The 10,169-nt window shown below is 58.4% G+C and overlaps 1 protein-coding gene across 3 annotated transcripts in view; it reads right to left on the reverse strand.

Moving 5' to 3' along the window:
• Positions 1-10,079, reverse strand: part of ASXL2 (ASXL transcriptional regulator 2) — a 61,625-nt gene extending 51,546 nt beyond the window's left edge. For all 3 annotated transcript variants that reach the window (XR_007630742.1, XR_007630743.1, XM_050330848.1), the window contains exon 1: positions 9,915-10,079. Coding sequence is in view for 1 of the 3 variants with exons in the window: in XM_050330848.1 (XP_050186805.1) it covers positions 9,915-9,971 (57 nt within the window). In the remaining 2 variants the exon portion in view is untranslated. The remainder of the gene's footprint in view (positions 1-9,914) is intronic.
• Between the last annotated feature and the right edge of the window lie 90 nt (positions 10,080-10,169).

Here is a 10,169-nt window from a genome sequence, read left to right on the forward strand (position 1 = left end):
TCCAGGCTGCACAGCCTCGTGGTAAACAGGATCAGGGACCTAATCCGAGCTAAAAATAGCATCACCTTTCCTTTTAGTTCAGGAAAAAAAAAAAAAAAGCTTTCTGATGGAGTTGGCCAAGCAGCTCCACATGCTCGTGGGTGCTGGAGAAGAGGCCACAGCAAGGGCTGTGCTGGCACAGAATCCCGGGATCCCTGAGGCTGGAAAAGCCCTCCCAGCCCACGGAGTCCCCCCTGTCCCCCTGCCCAGAGCACCGAGTGCCACGGCCAGGCCTTCCCTGGGTAAGTTGAAGATGACCCCGACCTTCAGGGCCAGCGGGAGCCGCTGGATTTCCACGCTCCAGTGACCCCGCAGAGCACCCGGGCAGCTCTCTGGGAACATCCTGGTTCTACACAGCCCTTCCCCTCCAGCAGAGAAGAAGCCTTGGCACTCATCCCTCCCCTTTAAGGCTGGAAAACATGGAACTGTCCACAGGTCTAGGGGAGACCTCGGGACAGGGACGGACAGGGAGCCCCAGCACCCTGAACCGCCACAATAAATGGCTTTTGAAGCACTTTGGCTGCTTGGGTAAGGGAAGTGCCCTGTTTGTAGAGACTGCAAATAAAGCCTGTTTGTTTCTGAACTGCTCACCTACAGCTCAAAAGCTTCAAGAGAGAAAAAAAATAACTTTGCAGAACTTCCCTTTGCACAGCGAGAGCTGAAGGTGGCAGAAGGAAGGGAAGGGAACCCCCTGCAAGCCCTTTCAGCACTGGGAAAATGAGGAAAACCAACATTTGAGTATGTTTGATGTGGCAGTCCAAGATGTGAGCCAGGCACTGAGAACAGCCAGGGCACTGCTGTGCCTGAGACGTGGGTTCCAGGCTGTTAATTCACCAAGTGTCCCAAGGCAGGAGGTCAAACACAGGGATACAGGTGGGGGCTTGAGCTGCCTTTCCAGTCAGATGTTTATTTTAGAATTATTTGGATGGGAAGGGACCTTAAAGCTCATCTCATTCCACCCCCTGCCACGGGCAGGGACACCTTCCACCAGCCCAGGTTGCTCTAAGACCCATCCAGCCTGGCCTTGGACACTTCCAGGGATCCAGGGGCAGCCACAGCTTCTCTCCCCAACCTGTGCCAGGGCCTGCCCACCCTCCCAGCCAGCAATTCCCTCCCAATATCCCATCTATCCCTGCCCTCTGGCAGTGGGAAGCCATCCCCACCCTTGTCCCAAGTCCTCTCCAGTTCTCCTGGAGCCTCCTTAAGCCCTTGAAGGGCTCCTGACATTTTCTAGTAAGATTCTGCTTCTTCTTTAGGAGAGCCAGCACTTAACTACAAAATGAGCTGACATTTCAGTTCCTCAAAGACACCCAGCTCCAAAATATCCAGAGTGTCACCTCCCCTTCAGGGACCAGGCCACACCATGAGCATTAAACACCTTCCACAGCAACACCCTGCAGGAGAACAGGGATCCAAACCCAAGGAGCAGCACAGGACACACTGGGGAGGGACAATAAACCTCACCCCCCACAGACAGGTATCCAAAGCACCAGGCCCTGAAAATCCCAAAATCCCACAAGCATTGGGGCTGGAAGGGCCCTCTGGAACCCACCCAGTCCAACCCCTGCCCAGGCAGGGTCACCTGCAGCAGGTGACACAGGGACACAGCCAGGGGGGTTGGGATGTCTCCAGAGGGGGGGACTCCACGCCCTCCCTGGGCAGCTGTTCCAGGGCTCTGCCCCCTCCATGGGAAGAAGTTCTGCCTCACATGGAGGTGGACCTTGCTGTGGTTTAGTGCATGGCCACTGCTCCTTGTCCTGGCACTGGGCACCACTGAACAGAGTGTGAGACCATCCTCACACACCCCCTGGGATATTTGTGTGGATTGATGGGATCCGCTCTCAGCCTTCTCTGGACTAACCAGGCTCAGCTCCCCCAGTCTCTCCTCCTCACAGAGATGCTCCAGACCCCAAATCACCTTTGTGGCCCCTGCTGGACCCTCTCCAGGAGCTCCTGGTCTTCCCTGAACTGTGGAGCCCAGCACTGAGCCCAGCTCTGAGCACAGGGCACGTTCGTGCCAGGAAGCACAGGGGAAATGGGAATTGGGCTCTCCGGGTCCCAGGGGAGGCTCCACGGGCACAGAGCGGGCACTGAGCTCAGGAAAAGCTTCTGCAAGCCAGGAGGGATCATGGTTACTGCTGCTTCTTGGAAGGGCTTTGAGAGCAAATCCAAATCACCCCACGTGGGAAGCAGGAACCAAAGAACACAAATTGCAGGACTTGCCAGAAAAAAAAAGAACAGGACCATTTTTACCAAGTGATCTCAGGAGAGCAATTTTGACTTCAGAATCCAGTGAAACACAAGGAGCTTGTGCACTCAGGCTCCTGCAGGGACAGCAGGTATCAGAAGAAAATACAGTGCCCAGTGTCCATGAAGGCCCTGGGAAGGGCTGCAGGAGAACACACTGTCCAGGCAGGAATTCCTCCTCAGGTCCAACCTGACCCTGGCACAGCCTGGGGCCTTTTCCTCCCATCCTGTCCCTTGTTCCCTGGGAAGAGAGGCTTGGAGCAAGCTGGTCCAAGGAGCTGCCCCTGCCCCTGGCAGGGGGTGCAACTGGATGATCTTTAAGGTGCCTTCCAACCTGAACCATTCTGGGACTCCAAGCAGGGTTTCAGAGCACCCACAGAATGTAAGCAATGGGTGTGATTATCCAATTCCCACCTTTTATTTGAAAGAACTTTCCCCACGTGCCACTGAGGCTGCTCCCTGGAGCTGTGCACTCAGGTCAGACCTCTGAGAAGGTCCCACAGCTGGTGAGAGCAGAGGTGTTTTAGGGACACTAAAGGGATCAGGCTGGAACCAGCCCTGGCTGCTCCTGGCCCTCTGTTTGTGCTGCTCCAAACAGAACCACAGCAGCAGCAAACCCGACAGTCACAGGAAAACAAAACCACATCTCAAGCATCCGCTTCTGGTGTGCTGAACACCCGCTGTGGGAAGGGCTGCACGTGCAGGGCTGAGCCCAAAGCCACAGCCTGAGCCTCGCTGGGCACTGGGGTGCCCGGGCAGCAACACCCACCCTCCCCCCACATCTGCATGACTGCATCTGCACTCCTGCAAACCACACCTGGGGCACAAAAACACAGCCTGTGACACAGGAGGGTCAACAAAGTACTGGAATTCCCCTCTTCCTACACAAAAAGCTGGGTGAGACCCCGAATCCACCACATTTAATAAGTGCTGATGGTTCCCCTTCTGTCAGACGGCAGACAAGAGCTGCAGGGGCACAGGGACCAGGTTCACTCACAGCTCCCTCTGCTGCAAAGCCCACGGCAGGGGGGGCAATCAGGGAATCCTTAGGGTCCCTTCCCAGCCCTTCTGGGATCATGTATCCAGGAAACACAACTGGCTTGGAAGAGCCTTGCACAGAAACACCCAGGCCAGACCTGCACAGGTGCAGTCTGAGCTGAGTGGAGACCACAGGGTGTGCAGGGAAACCTTTGCAGGCTCCTGCAGTGGCAGAGAGGAGCTCACTGCAGTCCCTTCTGACCTCCAAACCCTTCTGAGCCAGAACTGTATTAATGGGAGAGACCAAGCAAAGGTGGAGCTGAGATCTGTGGCAGAGCTGGTATCTCAAATGCATTTATTGCTTTAAATAAGGACACAGATTCTTCTTCCCTGGGAGGGTGGGCAGGCCCTGGCACAGGGTGCCCAGAGAAGCTGTGGCTGCCCCTGGATCCCTGGAAGTGTCCAAGGCCAGGTTGGACAGGGCTTGGAGCAACCTGGGCTGGTGGGAGGTGTCCCTGCCCATGGCAGGGGGTGGCACTGGATGATCCTGAAGGTCTGTGACTCTACGGGATACAGAGAACATTTCTGAGGTCCTTCCCTAGCACTGAACTCCTCTCCTGGAGCACAGCACAAGAACAGCTGCCCAAACCTCTGCCTGGGATCCTGCTGGGAGTGGCACTCCCTGGCAGAGGGCAGTGGGGATTCCCCTCCTGGCACAGTCTCCTCTTCCTGCTGGGCTCTCCCAGCCCTGCCCCACCCTGCTCTGCTGCAGGGAATCACTCCAACACTCCAGAATTCTTCCAGCTGCGCTGATGCCTTCGGACAGGTGGGATCCACTGCCCCCAAGCCAAGAGCCAGCCCCTCAGGCAGCTTGGAAAACAAGGTGTACTGCTAATAATAATCCAATTAACCCCACCTGAGCCCAGCATTGACAGCCAACCCTGTCCACCAGCTCCACAAATGGGCCTCACCCAGCTCCAGCCAGAACAATCACACCTGCACCTCCACAGCTGCAACCTGGGGATCTTGATGCCTTTAACAGGTTAAAATTCCCAGCAGGAACACGGGCCTTGACTTGGAAACCAGTGTTTAAAATGGCAGGGCAATAATTGGATTATTGTGACTGGAAGAAGGATTTTGTAGTCTGCTGGTTTGCTCCAGCCATTAAAGGGGATTACACTTCCCCCTCATGCATTCCAAATTCTGCTTCCATACAGGAATCCGTATTTTCAGCCTCCGTTACAGATGTCCAAGGTGAGCTTAAAGCAACTCTCAGCTCACCAGAAGTTCTGTGACCTAGAAGGTCAGATCTCAGAGGACACCACCCATGGCCAAAGCAGAGCTCACACCTGCAGAGCCATCGCTGACTTTGGGAGAAAACTTCCACGAGCAGGGAGTGCCACGGCCAGGCCTGCCTGGGACACCTCCAGGGCTGGGCACTCCAAACCTCCCTGGGCAGCCCCTGCCAGTGCCTGACCACCCTTTCCAGGGACAAATTCCTCCTGATGTCCCCCCTGCCCCTCCCCTGGCCCAGCTGGAGGCCGTTCCCTCTCCTCCTGGCCCTGTTCCCTGGGAGCAGAGCCCGACCCCCCCTGGCTCCCCCCTCCTGTCAGGGATTGCAGAGCCAGAAGGTCCCCCCTGAGCCTCCTTTTCTCCAGGCTGAGCCCCCCCAGCTCCCTCAGCCCCTCCTGCTGCTCCAGCCCCTTCCCAGCTCCGTTCCCTTCCCTGCCCACGCTCCAGCCCCTCCCTGTGTCTCTGGTGTGAGGGGCCAGCCCTGCCCAGCACTGGGGGTGCCCCAGCAGTGCCAGCACTTCAGGAATCCTGAAGAAACAATTCGAGAACACGCAGGAAAAAACACATCCAAGGGCTGTGGTTGCTCAAAGATGCGTGTGAGTGAGGAGTGAAGGAAACTGCAGCTCTCTATTAACATGTGACAGGGTTTGTGCCAACTTGGGTTCAGTCCTGACCAGCCACGAGTCTGCTTCCCTGCGAGTGCTGCCAAGGTGTTTCCCTGGCCAGCAGACACGTCGCTGTGTCACGTGCTTTGGTCCCCAGAGCAGTGGCCACCAACTGCCCTTCCCTGTCCTGCAGAAACCTCTGCAAAAGCACTTCACAGACACAGCAGACAGACCTTCCCCACTGCTCCATGTCCACCCTGCACACGGGTCTCGTGCCTGGACACAGACTGAGAACAGGGAAGGAGCTCTGAGAATACTCAGGGAGTTAAAGTAAAAAAAAAAAAAAAAAAAAAAAAGGCAACATCAAAAAACCCAAAACAGCAACAAACAATCCCTGCCAGAAAAAACATCGAGGAATCCTTTACCAGCTTCAGCCACCAGCTCATTCCACAAGCTGGGATTAATCACTTCATCTTCTGCAGCACCACCTCGTTCAACACCTCCTGAGAAGTGACAGGCCCCTTCCCAGGTCCTCCAGGAAGAACCTGCTGTGCTCCACCTCAGCCTCCAGACCTTTCCCATGGAGCAACCAGGAAGGACATCAATCGACCCATTGGAGAGAGTCCAGAGGAGGCCACGGAGATGCTGCCAGGGCTGGAGCCCCTCTGCTCTGGAGCCAGGCTGGGAGAGCTGGGGGGGCTCACCTGGAGAAGGGAAGGATCCAGGGAGAGCTGAGAACCCCTTCCAGGGCCTGAAGGGGCTCCAGGAGAGCTGGAGAGGGACTGGGGACAAGGAATGGAGGGACAGGACACAGGGAATGGCTTCCCACTGCCAAGGAAGGGTTAGATGGGAGATTGGGAAGGAATTGCTGGCTGTGAGGGTGGGCAGGCCCTGGCACAGGTTGGGCAGAGAAGCTGTGGCTGCCCCTGGACCCCTGGAAGTGTCCAAGGCCAGGTTGGACGGGACTTGGAGCAATCTGGGCTGGTAGGAGGTGTCCCTGCCCGTGGCAGGGGGTGAAACAAGATGAGTTTAAGGTCCCTTCCCACCCAATCCATTTTGGGATTCTAAAGCCTGTGGGTGCAGCAGCTCCCCCTCCCATCAAACATTTCACGTGGTGTTCCTGGCTGACCCCGATTCCCAGATCCCTTCTCCTGCCTGCACTCACCCCCACCCCCCCTGGCTCCCTGGAGCAGGAAACCCTTTTGTCAGGTCACACACGGGGACTTCCCGTGAGAAACAAACAACAAAGCTCTTCAGTATCGGCCCAGGCAGCGCCCACTTCCCTCCCTGCACAGACAAACCTCAGCCCGGCCCTGGGACGGCCGCTCCGGGTGGGCACGGCCCCTGTGGAGCCCTCCCGGCAGAGCAGGGGCACGCCTGGAGCGTTCGGCTGTGCTCCCTCCCTGCCTCGGGGAGCCGCAGCACGAGGACTGCGTTAAACGCAGGCAAGAGGAAAAGCAACAACTCTGAGACCCCAGCGGTGAAAACACAGCAGGGAACTTCCCTGCCGAGCAACCCGAGCGCCGTCAGCACACAGAGCAACCTGTGCTGTCCCCAAACCACCGCCCGGGGGGTCCACTCCACTCCACACTGGGGACCATGGAATAAAGCAACCCTAAAGCTCATCCTGTCCCATGCCCTGCCGTGGGCAGGGACACCTCCCACCAGCCCAGGTTGCTCCAAGCCCCGTCCAACCTGGCCTTGGACACTTCCAGGGATCCAGGGGCAGCCACAGCTTCTCTGCCCAACCTGTGCCAGGGCCTGCCCACCCTCACAGCCAGCAATTCCTTCCCAATCTCCCATCTCTCCCTGCCCTCTGGCACTGGGAAGCCACTTCCTGTGTCCTGTCCCTCCATCCCTTGTCCCCAGTCCCTCTCCAGCTCTCCTGGAGCCCCCTCAGGCTCTGCAAGGGGCTCTCAAGGTCTCCCTGGATCCTTCCCTTCTCCAGGTGAGCCCCCCCAGCTCTCCCAGCCTGGCTCCAGAGCAGAGGGGCTCCAGCCCTGGCAGCATCTCCGTGGCCTCCTCTGGGCTGTCTCCAGCAGCTCCACGTCCTTGTGCTGCTGTTCCCCAGGGCTGGGGCAGCTCTGCAGGGGGGTCTCAGCTGAGGGGGCAGAGGGGCAGGATCCCCCCAGCCCTGCTGCCCACGATCCCTGTGGGAATGCAGCAGGATAACACATCCCAAACCAGACTAAATGCAGTCCTGGTGGATACTGGCTCTCCCTGCCAGCACTGGGTTAACAGGCAGCACTCAGAGAGCTCTGCTGAGCTCTGGGCTGCCACAGCCACTGTCTGAGCTCAGTCCCAGCCGGGCAGGGCACAGGTCTGGATGCAGGATCACCAGCTGAGCCCGGACACCAGTGTGTGCTCCAGCTCCAGAACTGGCACAGGCTGAACATGGGCACCTGAAACCCGTGTCCTGTTCACCCCAGCTTGTGTCCTCTGTTCACCATCCACTCCTCACCTCATTCAAGGTGGGCTTTTTGAGGCAGGGCGTCCCAGCAGAGCCACCAGCTCCCAGCCCTCTGCAGCTGCACTTTGAGCGAGCCAGGAAACGAGAAAAACCTTGTTTATCAACAGTGACTTCCTGCCCACACACAGGGACCCTTCCCTCCCCTCACCCCGCACCGCTGCCCCACAGACACCTCAGGGCAAGATCCCCAGTGGGGTCCCACTGAACTCCCTCATCCTTTCACCTCCCCAGGGCTTTCCAGCAGACAGCAAGGCCACACTTGTGTGCTTTGTCTTGTCTGCAGCTCACACTGACCCGCTCCAAGGGATCAAACAAATTCAGGAAGGCATTATTACCTCGGTGTTCTCCCCTCCCCACATTCCCACCACGTCCCCAGCACTGGAGGACACTCATCCCAAACTCCCAGCTGGGAAGACCGAGCTGGCACCAAAACAGATCAGCACCAACAGTTAATTATAAAAAACAGTGGGTTTTTTGCTGGTTTGGCTGCATTAACCACCTGCAAGCACCAGCGGGGAGGTGACAGCAAAGGAGGAGGTGGAGGGGGGGGACAGAACTGCACCAGAACATCCAGCTGTGACGGCCTGAGGCTGCTGCTCAGAGCTCTGGGCTGGGTGACAAGGTGGGCATGGGGCACAGGGCAGGCCTGACGGGCTGGGAGGGCTTTTCCAACCCGGGTGATCCCGTGACAAGCAGGTCTCCAGCTGCCAGGAAAACACAGAGCCCCAGGCCCTTCCCCTGCAGCCTGGGGACTTCTGGGGTAACCCCAGCCCAGCTGGGGCACCAGGACACAAACCTGGAGGATTCCCAAGCCTGAGGAGTTTCAGAAGCAGCAGCACAGGGTGCCTGGGAGCTGCCACATTTCTCAGCGTGGTTTTATGACTTTCCCTACAAAGCCCAAGCAGCAGCAGAGCCAGCCCAAGCACACAGGCCAAGACAAGAACCAAAAGCCACAATTTCAACCCAAAAACACTGGGGAACTTCTGGAATATTGGAGCTGGAGTTTGAGCAGAGCAGTTTAACGTTCCTGCTGAGCACACCAGCAGACAGATCTGCCAGAGCTGAGGTTCTGGCAGGGATTCACTCCTCTTCCTGTGCTTTTGCCTGCCCCTGTCCTGACTGGGCAACGTGGAACCTGCAGCTCTGAGGCCTCAGGGCAGCCTCTGGCTAAAGACCTGTTTGAGCCCTTAAGTGGATTCTGGGGGAGATCAGAGGATGGACAGCAGAGCACAGGGGCTGGGAAAGATCTGGTCCCACCTGTACCCTCCACTGGACAATCTTCCACCGTTCCTTCAAAAGAAACAGGTACAAATGACACCCAAAAGCACCCAGAGAGAAACACCAAAGTGGGACAGTATCTTATTCCTTAAAATCTCCCACTGCATCCCATCTCCTGAAAGCAGAGCAGCTATTCTGATGCCTCTCAGGCTGCAAATACAAGGTCCAGACGCGTTTATTTATTAAAATATCCCTTGCAAGTTTCAGCCGCAGGTTTTTATTTACATTTTGCTTCCCAGCCAGACTTTTCAAGTCCTGTTTGAACAGGTCCCTCTTGCAGGGAGGTTCGCAGAGCTCCAGCTCCTCCTCCCCCTCTCCAGGAGGGGGCTTTACCCCCGCGGGGATCTCGGAGTGCATTTCAGCCCCGCTCCCGCAGCTCGCACTGCTGCGGCTCCCTCTCCCATCCCTGTCCCGCTCCTCAACTTCCCTTTTCTCCTCTCCGCCCCGTAACGTGCCTGTCCCACACAGGAACTACCCCGAGTCCAGCCTGGACACAGGACAGCAAAAACCCAGTGTCAGCCTGGGAAAATGGGCGATAAAAACTCTCCTTGCAAGGTCTGCGACTCCGCCTGACCTGGGGCAACTCCGCAGCTCCCACTGCACGAGAGGCACCGACACGCTGCAAATACCGAAAAAAAAAATCCCACCCCTGTGCGTGTCGCTTGTTCGCGGATGCGACTTAAACCCTCGCTCACCACCGCAAATCCAGGCGGCAATCCCTCCCCGGCGCTTCCCAGGGAAACTCCTGCCGGGAAGCGTTAAGCAACTGGAGAACAGGTCAAAATTAAAAAAAAATAAATAAAAAAAAACAACCCTGCCCGTGCAAGTGCGGGCGGTGGAGCGGGGCCGCGGCAGGGCCAGCCCGGCCCCGGGACAGGCGCCGTCGCCCCGGAGGCCGAGGCCGCCCCGCCACCCGCCCCTTTCCCCCCCGAGCCCCGCCGGGAGCGATCCCGACCCGCCCCGTGGCCTCCGACCCGCCCCGCGGCCTCCCCCACCCCGCGCACCGTCCGGGCGGCCTCTGCCCAGGTCCTGCCCTTCTTCCTGCGGCCCTTCTCCCTCATGTCGGACGCGGCGGGGCTCGGGGCGCTGCGGGGTGGCTGCTGCCGCCGGCGGGAGCGCGGCGGGGGCCGGGCCGGCCCCTCAAACGCGGGGAGCGCCGAGCGCGGCCCCAGCGCCCGCCAGCGCCGCCATGTTGGCTCGCGCTGCGCACGGGCCGCGGTCATGTGACCCCCGCCCGCCGGCCCCGCCCACAGCGCGCT

This window comes from Myiozetetes cayanensis, unplaced genomic scaffold (genome assembly GCF_022539395.1).
Source record: "Myiozetetes cayanensis isolate MyiCay16 unplaced genomic scaffold, myiCay2020 scf45, whole genome shotgun sequence".
Classification (NCBI taxonomy): domain Eukaryota; kingdom Metazoa; phylum Chordata; class Aves; order Passeriformes; family Tyrannidae; genus Myiozetetes; species Myiozetetes cayanensis.